The sequence below is a fragment of the Bombus affinis genome, unplaced genomic scaffold (genome assembly GCF_024516045.1).
Source record: "Bombus affinis isolate iyBomAffi1 unplaced genomic scaffold, iyBomAffi1.2 ctg00000059.1, whole genome shotgun sequence".
Taxonomy (NCBI): Eukaryota; Metazoa; Arthropoda; class Insecta; order Hymenoptera; family Apidae; genus Bombus; species Bombus affinis.
In genome coordinates, this window is record NW_026108820.1 from 2,294,206 (window position 1) to 2,315,875 (window position 21,670).

General features: G+C 42.0%; 2 protein-coding genes across 5 annotated transcripts in view; one reads left to right on the forward strand and one right to left on the reverse strand.

Annotated features, from left to right (window-relative positions):
- Window positions 1-21,670, forward strand: part of LOC126926795 (uncharacterized) — a 336,576-nt gene that overhangs the window by 250,248 nt on the left and 64,658 nt on the right. The gene's annotated exons all lie outside the window — the stretch shown is intronic.
- Window positions 1-21,670, reverse strand: part of LOC126926784 (uncharacterized) — a 289,468-nt gene that overhangs the window by 122,635 nt on the left and 145,163 nt on the right. Inside the window, exon 1 of one of the 4 annotated variants that reach the window (XM_050743123.1) lies at window positions 20,821-21,208. The exons of the other annotated variants lie outside the window; for them this stretch is intronic. Within the exon in view, the coding sequence (XP_050599080.1) occupies window positions 20,821-21,202 (382 nt within the window). The 5' untranslated portion in view covers window positions 21,203-21,208. Of the gene's footprint in view, window positions 1-20,820; window positions 21,209-21,670 lie in introns of those variants that run through there. 4 annotated transcript variants of the gene reach the window in all.

Genomic DNA, 21,670 nt, shown 5'->3' on the forward strand with positions numbered 1-21,670 from the left:
TCCGAGCCGAACAGGCAGCTACCGCACTGGTTTAATGACACCAAAGGAAACGCCTCGACATGGGTCACACTCCTCAATGGCAAACTGCCTGATGAAACAACAGAGGTCAAGAGCGACGGGATAGTGGGCGTCAGCGTCGGCGACGTCTTCTGCTTCAGCGGATACTGTTCGCCCAACATAAATAAACTAGCATACTCCAAATACAAGACACGCTGTCGACTATGACGAAGAGCGTTGCTAGAAGACACGACAAGGTCGTCGTGGCAGGAGACTTCAACGCAAAGTCAACCTGTTGGGGCGGATCGACCACAGACAAGAGAGGGAGAGTCTTAATGGAGCTACTAAGCGGCCACCGGGTGTTTCCAGTGAGGCTCAAGGAAAAGTACACCTTCTTCGTGAACGGGAAGACGAGCTTCCGCGACATAATAAGCGTATCCAACAAGGTCAGCGGGATACACGCCGGAAGCGCGGTCTTGAACAAATATTCGGCCTCGGACCATCTGTACGTGCTGCACAGGTTTAAGGCGACAAAGACCCGGACCGTATCGAAGTTCTACAGGTACGCGACCAAGGACATGTCGCCGGAGGAGTTCCTGAGCAGATTCGACGACACACTGAAGAAGGAGGACCTCAACGCGGCTATCGGAGCGGATGGGGCCGTGCCCTTGCAACAGAGCATCGAAGGTACGTGCGAAGGGATGCTAAGGAAGTCGAACTGTGCGGCGAGCCGCAAGTACGCGAACTACTGGTGGAACCCGATGATCGCGGAACTGAGAACGCAGGCGCGCAAAGCGCTCAGGAAGGTGACGAGAGAAAGGAAGAAGAATGCCGGCAACACCGAGCCCCTCGTCAACGCCTACAAGGAGATCCGAAGGCAGTTAAAAAAGGAGATCGCCCGCAGCAAGAAAACAGCTTGGGCAGAATACTGCAAGATACTGGAGAGCGACCCTTGGGGCAAACCCTATCGCACGGTCATGAAGAAATGTAAAAGCAAGGGACCAACCAACGACATGCCGATCGACATGGTGAAGGCAGTCAAACAGAGGCTATTCACCTTGGGACACGGACCCCCCCCCCCCCCATTATGAGGGACGCGAAGAGGCAGAGACCGAAGAAGAAGGACATATTAGCCTCAGCGTCGCCATCGGCGAAGGCGATGTCGTCGATGCCGCCGGAAGAATGAACACCAAGAAGGCTGCAGGAGTCGATGGCGTGCCGGGCGAGATCGCGAAGCTGATAACGAGTCGCAGGAGCGAGCTCGTGACAAGGCCGTTCAACGGCATCACCGAATCAGGAAGGATCCCAGACTGCTGGAAGACGGCCAGAGTAATACTGCTAAGGAAACCGGGAAAGGATCCCAGTCTCCCTAACGCGTACCGGCCGATAAGCATACTCCAAACCATGAGCAAGATCTGGGAAAAATGCTTTAAGAAGATCATCGAGAGATGCATCGGAATGGACCCGTTCCATCGGAGGCAATATGGCTTCAGAAAGAAGAGGAGTACGGTAGATGCCATCACGCAGGTGATGAAGTTTGCCAACATCTGCAAACAGAAGAAGGTAATTTGCGTGATGATCACCCTGGATATTAGCAATGCCTTCAATTCGCTCAGCTGGAAGAGCATATACGAGGAATTTGACAAGAGGAAGCTGCCATGAAAGGTCAAAAGGCTAATCGGCAATTACCCATCCGGAAAGAGGATCATCGTGAGCAACCAGCACGGCACGGTGGAGCACGAGGTGGCGGCGGGAGTTCCGCAGGGATCCATCCTCGGACCATTCCTGTGGAACTTGGTATACGACCGGTTGCTCGAGAGACTCGACAACATGCCAATGGTCAGAGCAACCTCCTTCGCGGATGAGCTGGCCATCACATGTTCCGTCGGGAGGAACGAAGAGGCCTCCGCCAAGGTCAACACGATGCTAAGGATCGCCAACGATTGGTGCACGAGTGTCGGGCTCACCCTGGCGAGAGAAAAGACGGAGGTCATGCTCATCACAAGCTTGCGAGTGCCGAGAGTGGTGAAACTCAGGTTGGGCTCCTCGGACATCGAAACGGTCGATCGCATCAGGTATCTCAGAGTCGTCATCGACTCCAGTCGGAGGTTCGGTGCGCATATCGAGATGGTGTGTAATTGAGCCGACAAGTTAATAGGAGCCCTTAGGGGAATTCTACCCAACATCAACGGGCCGCCCAGCATGGCTCGTAGGCTCTACTACAATGTGTGGGAGTCCATCGTAACTTACGGAGCACCGGTGTGGGCTAGAGCAGCGAATACCGATAAGAACAGGAAAAAGCTGAAACGAGCACAACGAACGGCCCTGTGCATAACAACGACGGCATACCGTACCGTCTCCCACGCGGCACTTTGCGTGTTGACCGGGAATCTCCCGATTTACATAAAGATAAAGATGCTCGGAGAGACCTACGAGAGGAACAAGATCCATGGGTCCAGGATTGGCACGGATGACGGCAGCAAGCTGAAGGAGGAACTGGAGGCGATTCGCAAGAAGGCCCAAGAGGACTGGCAGAAGGAGTGGAACAACTACAAAAAGGAAAATATCACAAAGAAATTAATACCGAGTGCGCTGCTATTTACCAAAAAGAAGATGGACATCGATCACCACACCATGCAGCTGCTAACCGGGCATGGGAGCTTCGGTGTCTATAGGAAAAGGATTGGCAAGGACAACGACAGCAACTGTCTCGACTGTGGAGACCCGACCGACGATGCAGAGCACGCCCTCTTCGCGTGCCCGAAGTGGACGGACAGAAGGATCGAGCTGGAGAACGCTCTGGGCGGGAAGATAGACGTGGGCAATCTGATCGCCACGTTGACCGCCAAGAACGAGAGCTGCAATAAATTCAGGCAATTCTGCAAGACCGTCATGTGTCACAGGAGGGTGACAGCGAAGGCCTGGGAAGAGGCAAGGAGGAGAACGAGCGAAACAACAGCTACGTGGAGCAATGAGGGCAAGAACACGAAACAACGAAAAACCGCAGAAGGAGACCAGTCCAGTATTCTGAACTGGCTGAGAGGACGACATGAGCAGTAACTGCCCGAAGAAGTAGATACAACGGGGCACGAAAGGACAACCCTGATGACTGCCGACAGGTTTTACCGGGGTTGGCTGCCCTCTCAGCGGAGGAGGAAGGAGGAGGGGTTTTTAGTGGGTATGGCAACGACATCCGACCGACTACCACATAACCCAGTGATGCTGGTCACTGGACATGCGTAATAGCATTTTCCCCTCCCCACGCAAAAAAAAAGGAGTCGGCTGTGGGGGACAGGCTGGCGAGATATTTGTGAAAACGTCATTATTGTAGTTTTTAATGGTTTTGGATAGTTTTCTAGTTGCGTTGTTTAGTTTGCGTTTGTCCTCCGGTGTTCTATGGGTCTGCCATATCCTTCTTAGTCTACGTTTTTCTGCTATTTTTTTTAATATGTACTGGGGGTATTCGTGATTGCTGATGGACGTGTTTGCCGGTGTGGAGACGCGGATAGCGTTTATTATGCTCGCATTTAGGTATTCCGTGGCTGCTTCGATTTCTTCATTGGTTTTTAGTGAGGTTGAGGCTGAAGTTGTGTGGGTAAAGACTTCTCTAAAGAGCTGCCAGTTGGTGTGTTGGTTATGAATGGAGCCATTAGGTGTATTCTCGATGATAGTTGAACTGACTGTTACTATCACGGGGGAATGATCAGAGGAGAGATCAGCCGAGGAATTGATTTGGACGTGTCTTGACGAGATATTTTTAGTTATGAGGAAATCAAGGAGATCGGGTATTTTGTTTGTGTCGGTGAGCCAGTGTGTGGGTTCGTATGTGGTAAGGTAGTTGAGGTTGTTGGTTATTATGCTGTTGAGGAGGTTTTTGCCTCTTACTGTAATCAGTCTGCTACCCCATTGGGTGTGTTTAGCATTGTAGTCTCCTCCGGCTATGAATCTATTGCCCAGGGTGTCCAGGAAGTAGTCGAAGTCTTCTTTGGCGATGGAGTGTCTGGGAGGGCAATATACAGCTGAAGCGGTGATTGTACCATGACAGTCTTCTATTGCTACGTTTGTTGCTTGGAGGTAGTCTTTCTGGAATGGTGGAAGTTCGTAGTGCTTAATGTTTGATTTGATTATGATTCCGGTGCCGCCGTGGGCCTTTCCGCTGGGGTGTTGGGTATGGTAGAACTTGTATCCGTTTATGTTCAGGTAGTTTTTGTCGGTGAAGTGGGTTTCAGATATGAGCATTATGTCGATTAGCTGGTGTTTTAGGAAGAGTTCTAGCTCAAGTTTTGCGTTGCGCTAGACCGTTGGCATTCCACAGAGCTATGCGTCTTGGTTTTATTTTGTGTCGGGGCGTATTAATTTATCCGTGATGAGTGTTAATAGCGATAGCAAATTGTTTATTTGCTCTGGTTGTTTCTCTATTAGCTTTTCAAGTCTAGAGACGTTGTCTGTATTAGGTGGGGTGGGGGCACTATTTTGGGGAGGATCTCTGTGGCTATTTGGTGTATTTCGGGTGCCTTGTACCGCTTGGGCATAGGAGTTTGAGGGAGTGGTGAGTTTGATAGGGCTGGGTGTTTGATTGGTTGGGGGGATTGGGGTAAAGGTGAATTTCGGCGAGCTGGGTGTTTGGTGATTTACCTCTTTTGGTCTAAGTTTGGGGTATTTGTTTGAGTACAGAGTTTTGTAGGCTGCGCAGCCTTTGTGGTTGGCAGGATGGTCACCTTGACAGTGGATGCACTTCGCTGGGGTTTCCGGTGATTTCCTGCACTGGTCGGTGGGGTATGTACCTGCACATTTGACGCAGCGGAAGGTATGGTTGCAGTATTTCTGCGTGTGCCCGTATTTTTGGCACCTTTTGCATTGCACTATCTCCTTTTTGATTTGCGGTGGTTCGAACTTTACGATGGCGTTCATTAGGCGACTGATGTTGTAGATTTCCTTGTTGTTGGGTTTCTGTTTTAAATCGATGAAAAATCGGGATAGCGGGTCTTTTGTGACTCTATGCCTTATGTGGCTGACATTGGTGACTTCGTGGCCGAGTTTCGATAGTTCTATTTTTAGTTCGTCGATGTCTGCGGAGTGGTGGATGTTTCGTAGCACCACCCGAAAAGGTCTTTCTTCTTTGAGTTGGTAGGCGTGGAAATTGGCGTTCAGGGCCCTAAGTGTCTTGGTGAGCTTCCTGTAGGCTTCTGGATTCGTCGGCAGGATTTTTACCTGGTTGTTGGTTATCTTCAGGTTGTAGTCCTCCTTGGAGATATCTCTCGCTAAGGACTTGGTCATTGTCTGGATGTCGATGACATCATTAATAAATATTGGTTGGGGAGGGGGGCTTCTCTGTGCGTGGTGGTTAGGTGGCGAGCCTGCGGTTACCATGGCGTCGTTTGTGGATTCCAAAATTGCGAACCTGTTGTGGGTGTTAATTTGCGTTGATGGCTGTTCGTTCGAGTTTGTGTCTGATGGTTCGGTTTTGCGTTTTTTCGCCTTATTGGCGTCGTTGGCACGGGGGGATCTGCTGAACTTCTGCCACGGGGGGAGTAGCGCGGGGTAGTGATGGGTTTGCACAGGCGAGCCTGGTCGTGATTGTTGGGCCATCATCGAGCTAGCTATTTCAATATGAATAACTAGTCGTGAGGCTATGCGGCAGGGATCGGGTTGGGGTTAGGTGCGAAGGCTTTTCTTCTCTCTGGCGGATAGGAAACACTTGGGAAGATAGGAGCACGTTGTGTTCACTTTCGACGGTTGGGTGACACGTGTTACTTTCGAACTTCACTGGGCACTAGAGACACGTCTGCACGCTTCGGCACTCGACAGCGAACTGAATCATTGCAGGTAAGTTGATCTAATACACTAACTAGATCGCCTAACGCACCAGTAGCTCAGAAACCTACCACATTCGACCGAGTAGAGAATGGGCCACCCGCTAAACGCGCGCAAATGAAGTGTTTCAAATGCGGAAAGCTGGGACACATGGCTAGCAAATGCCAAAATTTTCTACAACCGAGCCAGTACGACCGACCACCCGCAAGAATTCAAGCAGTCCAGGAAAGGGACGAAACACGAGAAGTAACATCGAACCAGAGTGTAGACGAACCGCGCGAAACGACGCGAGTCAACATCACCACAGGAAGATTACTCACAATACCTTTGTCAACCCGAACCACAGAGCGAGTATTTCTGGTCGACACAGGAGCAGGGATAAACCTAGTGAAACGTAACAAAACTGTCAACGCGATACAAATAGGGCCTAGACAAAAATTTTCTATGGGACGAGACAAATACGAAACGTACGAATACGTAACGAAACGAATTTTTGGACAAGACCTCATCTTTCACATAGTACCGGACAACTTCCCAATCATCGAAGACGGAATCATTGGGCTACCATGTTTAGAGAAATATAACTACTCAATATCCAATGACAGAATCCGACTAAATGACAAAACCATTTTATTTCAGAAACCAATACAATTAACTCCTGGAGAAAACAGAGTTCAAACAATCTATCTGGAAGGCAAGCCAACTAAAGTATGTTTTATCAACACTGGTGAGCAAAACATTGAAATTTCTAATAATATTCAAAATTCCCATGATGTTTCCAACGTATCGAAACTAAAAAGCCTAGTGAGAACAGATCACATTGAAAAGCCAATTCGCGAATCCATAGAAAAGATGATTCTCCACTACGTTGACATCTTTAATTTATAAATCGACCTTTTGCCCTGTACTAATTTAACCCAGCACACAATTTCATTAACCAAAGATAAAATCATTAACACACGATCGTATAGACCACCGGAATGTCATCGAGACGAAATTTCGCGACAAATAGGAGACATGTTAAAGAAAAATATCATAGAAGAATCCGATTCCCCTTATAACTCTCCGGTATGGGTAGTTCCGAAAAAATTAGACGCCTCAGGAAAACAGAAATGGGGGATAGTCATTGATTTTAGGAAACTAAATGAACTCACGGAACAAGACGCTTATCCTTTACCTGACATAGACGACATTTTGACACAACTAGGAAACGCGAAATTCTTTTCGGCGCTTGATTTATCCTCAGGATTTCATCAAATTCCAATGAACGAGAAATCCAAAAAATATAAAGCTTTTTCGACACCGCAAGGCCACTTTCAGTTCAATCGAATGCCATTCGGTCTTAAAAACGCACCCGCTACTTTTCAAAGATTAATGGACAGAGCCTTAACTGGACTTGTAGGAAAATATTGCCTTGTTTATTTGGACGACATAGTGATATTCGGAAAAACGATTCAAGAACATAATGAAAACCTCGCCATAGTATTTCAGACACTCAGAAAAAATGGGACTTAAATTGCAACCGGATAAGTGCGAATTCGTAAAACCGGAACTAGAATACTTAGGCCACGTAGTTTCAGCCGAAGGAGTTAAACCAAACTCCAAGAAATTAGACGCTGTAAAAAACTTTCGATTACCCCGCAATGCCACGGACGTTAAATCATTCTTAGGTTTAGCAGGTTATTACCGCAAATTTATTCGGAATTTTTCTAAAATCGCGAAAAGCCTTAAGGACTTAACAAAAAAGGACACACCATTCCATTGGACTGACGAACACCAGACTAGCTTTGATACTTTAAAGGACAAACTCTGTAATTTCCCAATACTAGCTCATCCGGACTTTAACAAAACCTTTACCCTAACCACCGACGCAAGTAACGAAGGACTAGGAGCAATACTGTCACAAGACGGTCATCCTTGCTGTTACATTTCAAGGACACTAAACCCACCCGAACGAAACTATACCACGACAGAAAAGGAACTCTTGGCCATCGTATGGGCCGTGAAAAGACTTAGGCAATACTTGTTAGGACGACGCTTCATTTGTCGAACCGACCACCAAGCCCTTAAGTGGCTACACAATTGCAAAGACCCCTCTAGTCGACTGATTCGTTGGAGACTTAGACTCGAAGAATACAACTATGAAATCGAATACACAAAGGGTAAAGATAATACAGCTGCAGACGCCTTATCCAGGGTTCACGCGGTAACTCGCAACGAAATAGTTAATCTCGACCTATTAATTGACCACATTAATTCATTCAACGAATGGAAAAACAACAACGAAAACCCGAAAATCTTAGAAATTAAACCGAATGATCAAAAGTTTTACCCATTAATTCGAAACGATTTAGGAGAATACGACGAGACACTTTGGATCAGAAAACTTTACAAAATTCTTAAAAATACAACAAAAATCGGCATAGGAAATAACGATTTCACTGAATTAGAGAACAGTTCGCTGTTGAGTGCCGAAGCGTGCAGACGTGTCTCTAGTGCCCAGTGAAGTTCGAAAGCAACACGTGTCACCCAACCGTCGAAAGTGAACACAACGTGCTCCTATCCTCCCAAGTGTTTCCTATCCGCCAGAGAGAAGAAAAGCCTACGCACCTAATCCCTACCCGAACCTTGCCTCATAGCCTCACGACTAGTTATTTATATTGAAATAGCTAGCTCGATGATGGCCCAGCAATCACCACCAGGCTCGCCCACGCAAACTTACAACTACCCCGCACTACTCCCCCCATGGCAGAAGTGCAGCAGATCCCCACGCGCCAACGACGCCAATAAGGCGAAAAAACGTAAAATTGAATCACCAAATACAAACTCAAACCAACAGCAAACAACACAATTCAACACCCACAACAGTTTCGCAATACTAGAATCCTCAAACGACGCCATAGAAATCGCAGGCCCGCCACCAAACCAACAAGCACAGAGAAGCCCCCCTCCCCCACCAATATTGGTTAATGATGTCATTGACATCCAGACAATGATCAAGTCCTTAGAGAGAGATATCTCCAAGGAGGACTACAACTTGAAGATTACCAACAACCAAGTCAAAATCCTGCCGACAAATCCAGAAGCCTACAGGAAACTCACCAAAACACTTAGGGCCCTGAACGCCAACTTCCACACCTACCAACTCAAAGAAGAAAGACCTTTTCGGGTGGTGCTACGAAACATCCACCACTCCGCAGACATCGACGACCTAAAATCCGAATTATCTAAACTCGGCCATGAAGTCATAAATGTCAGCAACATAAGGCATAGAGTCACGAAAGACCCGTTATCCCTCTTCTTTATTGACCTAAAACAGAAACCCAACAACAAGGAAATATACAACACCAGCCGCCTAATGAACGCCATCGTAAAATTCGAACCACCGCAAATCAAAAAGGAGATAGTGCAATGCAAAAGGTGCCAAAGATACGGGCACACGCAGAAATACTGCAACCATACCTTCCGCTGCGTCAAATGTGCAGGAACACACCCCAGCGATCAATGCAGGAAATCACCGGAAACCCCAGCGAAGTGCATCCACTGTCAAGGTGACCATCCTGCCAACTACAAAGGCTGCTCAGCCTACAAAACCCTGTACTCAAACAAGTATCCCAAACTTAGAACAAAAGAGGTAAATTACCAAATACCCAGCTCGCCGAAATTCACCTTTACCCCAATCCCCCCAACCAACCAAACACCCAGCCCTATCAAACTCACCACTCCCTCAAACTCCTATGCCCAAGCGGTACAGGGCACTCAAAATACACCAAATAGCCACAGGGATCCTCCTCAAAATAGTGCCCCCACCTCCCCTAATACAGACAACGTCTCTAGACTTGAATAGCTAATAGAGAAATAATCAGAGCAAATATACAATTTGCTATCGCTATTAACACTCATCAGGGATAAATTAATACGCCTCGACACAAAATAAAACCAAGACGCATAGCTCTATAGAATGCCAACGGTCTAGCGCAACTCAAAACTTGAGCTAGAACTCTTCCTAAAACACCAGCTAATCGACATAATGCTCATATCTGAAACCCACTTCACCGACAAAAACTACCTGAACATAAACGGATACAAGTTCTACCATACCCAACACCCCAGCGGAAAGGCCCACGGCGGCACCGGAATCATAATCAAATCAAACATTAAGCACTACGAACTTCCACCATTCCAGAAAGACTACCTCCAAGCAACAAACGTAGCAATAGAAGACTGTCATGGTACAATCACCGCTTCAGCTGTATATTGCCCTCCCAGACACTCCATCGCCAAAGAAGACTTCGACTACTTCCTGGACACCCTGGGCAATAGATTCATAGCCGGAGGAGACTACAATGCTAAACACACCCAATGGGGTAGCAGACTGATTACAGTAAGAGGCAAAAACCTCCTCAACAGCATAATAACCAACAACCTCAACTACCTTACCACATACGAACCCACACACTGGCTCACCGACACAAACAAAATACCCGATCTCCTTGATTTCCTCATAACTAAAAATATCTCGTCAAGACACGTCCAAATCAATTCCTCGGCTGATCTCTCCTCTGATCATTCCCCCGTGATAGTAACAGTCAGTTCAACTATCATCGAGAATACACCTAATGGCTCCATTCATAACCAACACACCAACTGGCAGCTCTTTAGAGAAGTCTTTACCCACACAACTTCAGCCTCAACCTCACTAAAAACCAATGAAGAAATCGAAGCAGCCACGGAATACCTAAACACGAGCATAATAAACGCTATCCGCTTCTCCACACCGGCAATAACGTCCATCAGCAATCACGAGTACCCCCAGTACATATTAAAAAAAATAGCAGAAAAACGTAGACTAAGAAGAATATGGCAGACCCATAGAACACCGGAGGACAAACGCAAACTAAACAACGCAACTAGAAAACTATCCAAAACCATAAAAAACTACAATAATGACCGCTTTCACAAATATCTCGCCAGCCTGTCCCCCACAGCCGACTCTAACTACTCACTATGGAAAGCCTCCAGGAAACTCACGCGCCCCCCAACAAATAATACCTCCAATCCGCCGCCCGCAAGGCGGATGAGCGCGTAGCCCTATAGAAAAAGCCAACCTATTTGCCAAACATTTGTCTGAAGTATTCAAATCCTATTCCTCCGTAGCTGCTGCAGACGTTACCGAATACCTGCACATTCCCTTCCAAATGTCCCCTCCCATTGAACCCTTCACTTCTGCAGAGATTATAGAAGCAATCAGTCGCCTAAACCCCAAGAAAGCAGCAGGTCACGACCTAATAGGAAATAAAGCAATCAAGGAACTTCCCATAAAAGGGATTGCACTCGTCGCATCAATCTTTAACGCTATCCTCCGCCTTCAACACTTTCCCAAGGCATGGAAAATCTCACAAATCACCCTCATCCCTAAACCCGGTAAATCAATATATGAAACCACCTCCTATCGCCCAATCAGTCTTTTACCTACCCTGTCTAAACTATTCGAGAGGATGCTCACGAATCGTCTCCTTCCACTCCTAGAAGAATTGAAAACACTCCCAGATCACCAATTCGGCTTTTGAAAACGACACTCAACAGTAAAGCAAATCCACCGCATAACCCACATGATCAGCCAAACGCTTGAAAAGAAAAAATACTGCTCAGCGGTATTCCTAGACATCCAACAGACATTCGATAAAGTATGGCATGAAAGGCTACTCTACAAGCTTAAAAAATCCTACCCCACCCATACTACTCCATCTTAAAATCCTACCTAACCAACAGACAATTCATAGTTAAATGTCTAGATGCCACTTCCGCAACATTCCCAATAGAATCCGGCATACCACAAGGTAGTGTCCTCGGACCCCTACTGTTCTCCATCTACACTGCCGACTTACCCATATCAAACGAGGTAACAATAGCAACATTTGCCGACGACACAGCACTATTAGCTACCCACGCAGACCCGGCAATTGCCTCATCCACTCTCCAGCGAAGTCTCGACTCCATGGAAAAGTGGTTCCAAAAATGGGGTTTTAAAATAAACGAAAAAAAATCCTCCTGTGTAACCTTCACGCTCCGAAGACAAACCTGCCCCCAGGTCACCATTAACAACGCAATAATCCCAAGCAAGGACTCCGTAAGATACCTGGGCATGACCCTGGACAGGAGACTAACTTGGAAAAAACATATCTCCGAAAAAACAAAGCAACTAAAGGAAAAACTAAGAAAATTCTATTGGCTCACGGGCCGACGCTCCAAACTAAACAAACAAAACAAAATAACCCTCTACGAGGCCGTAATAAAACCTGTCTGGATCTACGGAATCCAACTATGGGGAACAGCAAGTAACTCCAACATTGAAATACTCCAACGCTTCCAATCGAAAACGCTAAGATCTCTATTAAATGCACTCTGGTATGTTACCAACGAAACAATCCACCGTGACCTCAAGATACCTACAGTCAAAAATGAAATACACAAGTCCAGAAGCAGATATAACACAAGAGTCAACAACCACCACAACCCACTAGTCAGCCAACTACTGGACACGACGGACCAGATCCGCAGACTAAAAAGAAAATACCCTCTAGATTAAATCCTTAGTTTCTACTAGAACCAACAATATAAAACTATTATAATCCATGTCATTGTATCACGCCAAACTAAGTTACTGAAAATTCTCAACGAGAATTGATTGTAAATATTCTAATAAATAAAAATAAAAAAAAATGATACATGTTTCGATGATTGAGCCGTTAAGCGTGACAAAGCGATGGAATTGTTTTGCACAGAAATTCTGGTTCTAAAATTATGTTAGGGATTCTAGGGCGTAATAACATCTTGGACCGCAAAGTTATCGACGTGTCGATGAAAGTTAAGCGAGCTTTATCGAAGCACACGTTCGAGTCTTTGGGCGATTGCTAGGAATACGCGTAATGTTTTTTTCTGTGAGCTGAAAAGTTGAACGACTATAAATGGCGTTTGTAGAGGATTTCAAAGCGGAAGAAGAGGCAGATTATTTAATACATAATATCTTCCTTTATAATATATCTAATATCCTAATAATTAGATGAACGTAATACAAATGTTTAGAACCAGAAATTATCTTTTTATATAGAGATCTGTTTGATGCAAGATCTAAAATCAATCAAATCGGATTGTATGGATTGTGTATTTGTCTGTGTTAATCCTTTGACGTCGATACCAACGATGTATATAGCGAATGGCGGTTATCAGCCAAGATTATGAGCACGTACGCAAATAGACTAGAATATTTTGCAAGAATGAAATGTCTTGGTATGGTACGCTTTAATCTATCTATCCAAGTCAAAATAAGTATAAAAATCGCGTGGCAATCAACATATTTAAAAAAAAAAAAAAAAAAAAAGAGGAGAAACAGATGCTTCTGATTGTTTTTTAGTGCATTTTCATAAAATCTTCTAAATGTTTAATTCTCATAGAATAAAAGGGAGAGTATACGTTTGAATCTCAGCAGATTTTATTAATTCTTTGAAACCATAAATACAATATGAGTATTACATCAACTTTAGTTCATACATGTAACAACATATTATTCTGCATGTAGCAGTTACATATAATGAAACATTTACTTATCCAATAAATCCATATTCTCTACTAAACGTTCGTTTATTAATAAAACTGCCATAATCGTCCACGCATTGTTCGCTTCCTTAATTATTTTTCAAAGTATAACGATAATCAATGATGCAACAGAAATATCACGTAACATCCCAACAATCTTACATGAGATTTTAGCTGTTTTTACTATACAAATTAAGTCATTATTAAAATAAGTCATTATAATAATATATATATATGTCGGAGATGAAAGAATACCGGAACGTTCCCTTTGGAACTTTGGGAAGACCCCCAGTATTGAAATTTAGATTTCACCATAGCCGTATTAAGAAACTGTTGTCATTCGATCCGACTGTATTTATTTGAGATTTATGATAGTGAGCTCGGGCTCGAGGCGACAACCGGTCGCCGAACGTAGTCGCGGTCAAGGGATGAACGTTTTATCTAACAAAGGCATGAAGTAACTCTATAGCTTTCCATAAAAAAAATACTTGGGACGGGGCACGACGGTAAACATTTCAACGATTTCTGTCCCGTGGCTCGCCACACGCAGACTTTGTCCTTCGGGTAAGACGATTGCCACATGCCAACGCATCTTCGCAGTATATGTTTAGCTGGGCGAGGACCCGCTACGAATATTAAATTTCAATTACACAAAGTCTCTCAAATAGACAAATGGCCTGTGCCCCAACTACGGGAAGATAAGAGAAATCTATCCTTCCACGAACGACGCTTCCCGCTAGCAACTTTTCCCAAGGACAGCTAATATCTTTCTCTAACCACCAACATGGAAATTGACCAATTAACAGCAACGTCAATTTCCCACACCCTTCGAACGGAGACTTTTCTCCGCGAATCCGATGATCTCGTGTCTTTTTTTTTTGCGTGGGGAGCGGAAAATGCTATTACGCATGCCCAGTGACCCGCATCACTGGGTTATGTGGGAGTCGGTCGGTTGTCGTTGCCATACCCACTAAAAACCCCTCCTCTTTCTTCCTCCGCTTAGAGGGCAGACAACCCCGGTAAAACTTGTCGGCAGTCATCAGGGTTGTCCTTTCGTGCCCCGTTGTATCTACTTCTTCGGGCAGTTACTGCTCATGTCGTCCTCTCAGCCAGTTCAGAATACTGGACTGGTCTCCTTCTGCGGTTTTTCGTTGTTTCGTGTTCTTGCCCTCATTGCTCCACGTAGTTGTTGTTTCGCTCGTTCTCCTCCTTGCCTCTTCCCAGGCCTTCGCTGTCACCCTCCTGTGACACATGACGGTCTTGCAGAATTGCCTGAATTTATTGCAGCTCTCGTTCTTGGCGGTCAACGTGGCGATCAGATTGCCCACGTCTATCTTCCCGCCCAGAGCGTTCTCCAGCTCGATCCTTCTGTCCGTCCACTTCGGGCACGCGAAGAGGGCGTGCTCTGCATCGTCGGTCGGGTCTCCACAGTCGAGACAGTTGCTGTCGTTGTCCTTGCCAATCCTTTTCCTATAGACACCGAAGCTCCCATGCCCGGTTAGCAGCTGCATGGTGTGGTGATCGATGTCCATCTTCTTTTTGGTAAATAGCAGCGCACTCGGTATTAATTTCTTTGTGATATTTTCCTTTTTGTAGTTGTTCCACTCCTTCTGCCAGTCCTCTTGGGCCTTCTTGCGAATCGCCTCCAGTTCCTCCTTCAGCTTGCTGCCGTCATCCGTGCCAATCCTGGACCCATGGATCTTGTTCCTCTCGTAGGTCTCTCCGAGCATCTTTATCTTTATGTAAATCGGGAGATTCCCGGTCAACACGCAAAGTGCCGCGTGGGAGACGGTACGGTATGCCGTCGTTGTTATGCACAGGGCCGTTCGTTGTGCTCGTTTCAGCTTTTTCCTGTTCTTATCGGTATTCGCTGCTCTAGCCCACACCGGTGCTCCGTAAGTTACGATGGACTCCCACACGTTGTAGTAGAGCCTACGAGCCAAGCTGGGCGGCCCGTTGATGTTGGGTAGAATTCCCCTAAGGGCTCCTATTAACTTGTCGACTCTATTACACACCATCTCGATATGCGCACCGAACCTCCGACTGGACGTCGATGACGACTCCGAGATCTCGTGCCCTTAGGCACACCCATCATAGATTTCTTCGACAGCGTCACCGCGACGGAGAGCCACTCACTCTAGTGCGATCTCATCGGCAATCGACCTGTCTTTCGTATACGTAATAATTGCCCCTTGCTCTAACATACAGTGTAACTTAGACGCTAACGAAGGGTAAAGTTCGTCATCCCGTTGACCGCGGATTCGTTATTGAGCCTAGGATCATCGTCATTTGCTTCTCGAGTATCTAATTATCGCGATTACTTGTCCAATTCCATCATAGTCATATTTGCACTAGTAAATATCTCCTCTATTGCATAACGATCACGTCTAGCGCCAATAGGGATTCGTTTCACGCCCTTATCCCTAACTCTAATCTTAACGCCAACCCGACATATATATATACATACATATATATATTTTATACATACATACATATATCAATTTTTATACACACAATTATACATATTCATTGTCATTTAATATTTTCATTTAATAATTTAATAAACCTTCGTCCCGCAAAGGCAAATAAATTCACGCATAACATTTCTCTTCAGCGGCATTGTTCTAGGATTGTATTTGTTGAAAGAAGGATAGCATTAAGCGCTGGAATAAAGAATGACGAATCGTTATTCTTTAACCATCATACTTAGACACATATTTATTGAGCTACTTGTATTTTAATCGACGTCTAATATCCTCCATCTGTAGGCGTAAATATTACTGCCGTTGTTAATGTCATTTTAAGTTTTACTACTGGAAAGGACATTTAAGTTTGAAGGCAGGCAAGTCTACTGTTCCTAAAGCTGACATTTAGACATCTAAGATTTTTTGTGTCTTTATTGACAAAAATATATTTGACTTTGCATATCTAAAATAAAGGATTTGCGTTATCTAAAATAAATAGATCATCTTTCTTTAGAAAATTCAATGTGGTGAAATTAGAATATGAGATAAAAGAAATACTATGCATACTTATTGTTCTTCTTAAAAATTAAAGGAATACTCATAATCCTAAAACATCCTTTCTATGTTGTACTAGATATATATACAATTAAAATGTGTAATAATGTGAATGATAAACTAGTTCGAATAATTATTTTGCTTAAACGTAAGTTAATTGAAATCAGATGAATGTTATATACGCATTATACCGTGCATTATGAACTATTGATTGATTGATGCTCATATTTAATTATTAACGAGAAAATTAGAAAAATCAGATTGAATTTAATCTGTCCTTCTTATATTTATTAAGATGAGTTCTGGGGCTTGAAACACTCGAGATTAGAAATTTTGATTAATGTTTCACATTATGACTGGACGCTTGTTGTAATATCTTTTGTACGAGATACACTATACATACACAAGATCAAAATGGAATTTCGAAACGGTCGTATCGTTCAACAAAAATCTCCTTTATCTTTGATCCTCTTCATAAAAATGCAATTCTCCTTTACAGAACATCATATAACATTTATTGTACGATATATTGTTCAATTATATTTCGAAATTTTCAGCTTCGAATCTTTGTTTAATTATACTGTAGAATTAAATATCATGCGTTATTTAAATATAAAGATAGACTAAACTTTTGTCCACATTTATTAAAGCTGTATCAACTGAGATGTTTAAATTTGCGAAATTTCATGGACTTTTATATTTAATTTTTCATCATGAATCCCGCTTTGCGATACAATACATATTAGATTTATAATATCTTAAATTTACAGTACCAATGCTGATTTCATCTGAAACTATTTGTTTGCAAATGATATCTTTCTTCGTTGGAATTACCCTTCACTTATAAATTAATAATTATTAACATTGAACAGTATTGTTAAACTTCAATAAAAATAGGATCGATAACTAAATGTTAGTTAAAGAAACTTCCTATTACAGGTATAACAAATCATATTGAATTTTGTTTAGAAAACAATAATAAAAATGGGTGTCTTTTTGTGAAAATAATTTACAGCATATCACTCGACTTATTCATATAAGAGACATTAGTTTGTTTAAATACCCTGTTGCACCCTTTTATTCATTTTCAACCCAATTTTTTCACAACATTAAAAAATATTTTAAGCCTGAAGAAAAACATGAAAAACTTCTTATTAGCATGATTTCATGCTAAACATCCTCTTAAGATATTATAAATCTTTCTTGTTTACTAAAACCAGAGCCTAATTGAAATATACGAGTATCGCAACAGGATTAATCGTAATACATGATTAAATACAAGCAATATGTAAGCTATATTTTTACTTTTTACTTCAGAAATAAATATTTCACCAGCATCGTCTTTAGCTTAAGGAAAATAAACTTGTGAAATTTAATTTAAAGCTTCGTAAAACATGGAAATGTTGCAGGATAACAAATCAGAAAAGATATATTAAATAAATCACAGTTCAGGTATCTATAACATGTGATTCTCTTAACAAATCTGTTTCATTCATCAAGCAACTGCAAAATTTCCGTAAAATCAGAAGCGGTTTCACAAATTATAGGCATTCGTAAACATGATAGATAAGAGTTAGTATCGCGGCGTTTTAGAGTATCTATGAGCGTAATATGGAAAGTAAAAAGATGTATAATAAAAATAGTTCACTTTCCAAGCTATCACTAACATTGTAACGAATTATTATACATATAACGGCTCACGAAAGTACTCGGACGCTTACAGAAACTTTCCATGAATATTTTGTTGAAGCTTTTCATGAATTTCAAGATGCATTAGGCTGTCTCAAAAGTTTCTTTCGTTTTGTTCTATTACTACAAAATAGATCATACATAAATCGATAGAATAATATAAAACAAAAAGTGTCGTGCATCTATTATTTCCTTATGAAACGAAAGAAGCTTTTGAAACAAATGTAAATAGGAATTATAAGATGCTTATTGATTACCATCGGTATTTGGACAGTTAATTATGTATTGTATAAATAAGTCACAATATTTTTAGTAGGAGCATTTTTACCCCTAATCAATCATATGTTTAAAAATACTCTTTACATTGTACATTAGTTTTTTGCTATGTGTACGTCTGCAATAAGCATCTTCTAGCTTCCATATATATATTTCCAAATTAGTCTCAATTTTTACCGGTGTAATCATGATAGACACGTCTCGTTACATTGAAGTGAAGTGAAGAAAAACACTAACACACATAATATATATTCGCAAAAATCTTCTATCTAATATTTTCGTCAACTACTGTATACACATTTATTAGATATTTGTGTGAGATTAAAATCGACAGATACGATAAAAGAATATTGTAGAGGTATAGCAATAAGAAAATACAAGGAAAGTATAGCTCGTTAATTTGAATTACACCAGATTGTCAGTCATCTATTAGGTCGTGTTAATCTCTGAATAAATTCTTAAATAAATAAGTGTTAATAAAGATAAAGATAAAGAAGTGTTAATTAAACTAGAGACACTTAACATTTATTAGCATTTGTTCTTCCCCATTACTTCTTGAATAGGTCCTTTAGGGAAGAACAGAGAGACGGTTCGCTGGATTCCGTCTGATTCCGATTTTGATTCTTGGTATTTGAAAACCAATTTGTCACTTTGCCTGACATTGGTTTGTTCGGAGATACCGAGGGCTTTCCGCTCGACCCGGAAGCCCCCGTATCGTTTCCCTTTTCCGCCGTTAACATCTTCTCAATTGCGCTACCAAATACCTACGGACAAAATTGTTCTTATAAATTTATGAATATTATGTATTTACGTATTTGAATGAAAATTTTTATGAAACGAGATTTCGCGTTAAAATACGTAATAGTAAATACGATAATTTACACGTTCTTTTTACCAAGATGAAAATGTACATGTAAATTTACTTGATGTATATGTAAATAGAAATATTTATATGTAATATTTATATGCTTGTATTTAAAATATTTTCATGCTTAAAGAATAAAGGTCATAATGTTATAAATATTTAAATCCTTGCACCTCTCCTTTATCGCGTAAGAGAGAGAAACTAAAGGTTTCACTCCAGAGAATGAGCTTCGTTCTAAAACAAATCAAATAACATATATTTAAGTATTTAACTGTTATTTAATATTCCTAATATTCAAAATAATATTTAACATTTCTATATTATTAATATAGATGAGAAGTCGATAAGATAGTTTACAATCATTAAGTACAGTATCGCAGATCCACCATCAGAGGTCAGTAATATTAAAATAAAATTCATGTTGGATTAAAAGTGTGATTAAGTTGGGGCTAACCCCAAATTTGCAAATTTTGACCTAAGTCAAAAAGTGGCCATTTTTGCACCTCCTCGCGAACGAAAAATTCTTGTGCGACGTTTAAGAGAATTTATCAAAAAAAAACCAAAGAATTATTAGCATTTATACGAAATGTGACATGGAAGTTGAAAAAGATGAGTGTAGAGATGAAAAAATTAAGCAGAGGTCAAACTTACGCGCTATACTTGATCTTCATTTTCTTTAAATTTTGATCCAGCTGATAAATCAGTAATTAAACCAAAGGAACTAAGTTTGAAATCAAGCGAATCTGAAATACTATCAGACTGTTGCTACGTGAGAACAATAGCCATCTTGTACTTCGTACTTGCTCGATTCCAAACTCTAATCGATATACCAACAGAATTTACAAGCAAAATAATTATTCAGAGATTCTGTCGGTAAAACAATTGAAGTTTAAAATCGAACGAATCCGAATTACTGCGAGATCGTTGGTGACTATTGTTCTCGTAGCAACAAACTGATGGTACTTCAGATTCGTTTGATTTCAAACTACAATTGATTTATCAATAGAGTTGTCGAAGAATTATTTTGTCGATATCGGTGTAGAACAATAGTCAACAACGATCTCGCTGTACTTCATATTTCCTCTATTACAAACGTCGATTCATTTACCAGCAGAGCATCTGAAGAATTATTTCACATGGATCATGTAGAAAAAAAACGAACACGAAAATGGAACTGTAATAACATTTTTTATTCCTTGCTGAGAGCCGTTCTTAAACATTTTTCCCTTCGCAAGAAGATCGAAAAATAACCACTTTTGACGCTCTGTTTTCATCCCATATGAATTTTATCTTTAATATTACCGATTGATAATAATGTCACTGCGATATTGTCCGCAATGATTGCAAATTATCTTCTCCACGTTTCACCTATATCGATAATACAGAATATCAAACAACAATTATTTAATTTCACGTTGTTGTTGACTTTATTAATTTTTACGATAAAGTGCATTCTCTGGAAGAGATTTTACGATTTACGATTTTCTTTTTCATTCCCCCTTTCACCTACGATGGCTCTTAAACAAGAAACGATATCGTAACGAGAAATACAACTTACCTGAGCGTCCACTTTGGTTCCACTAGTGTTGTCCCATACGACTTTGTGTTTGACCTCGCTATTAGGGGACTTTTTACCCAACGTTTCCTTCACCGCCTTCACTACCTTCGATTTATCGAACTTGAGACTTAAACTGGCCGTTACTAAATCTTCCGGCTTCTTCGACATCGGTTGGTGTCTCTTCGTGAACCAATTCGACGGTGCCATAAAGGTCGAAATAGCGGCTTTCGAGGATCCGCTAAGCTTACTTTTAGCTCCGTGCAATGTCGACACGTCGAAGCTGTTGGAACGGAAGCTCTTCGATCGACTTCCTTTCTGTTCGGTCGTTTTTCCGGGCCAGTTTGAAGAAATTCCCTTCAGATCTCCGGTTACCGTTATCCACTTCATATATAGAGTTTGAAATCTTTCTCAAAATTTTGAAAGGTCCTTTCCTAATTTCTTCCAGCTTATTTCTATTCATTCTGTTTCCGTTGTGGGTGAAGACCGTATCACCAATTTTAAACTCGTGTTCTCGTCTTTTTTTGTCATATTTTTGTTTGTTGATTTCGAAATTTCTTGCTGAGATTTTAAATGCTTCTTCTCTGTCTCTTTTTAAGTTTATCTTCTTCTCTGTTATTCCCTTAGGGATGATTTCGATCATTTTCCCATACAGTAAGTGATTTGGGGCAAATCCCGTTACACTGTGTCTGGTGTGATTGTATTCTTCTACGCTTTTTTCTGCGATCTTTGTCCAGTTTCTTTTTTTTTTTCGAATTGATCTTGCATCTGATTCTGTTTACTAATGTTTGATTTACCCTCTCGTTTAGTCCATTGGAGGATGGACAGTCTGTCGAGGTGAAAATTAATTTAATGTTT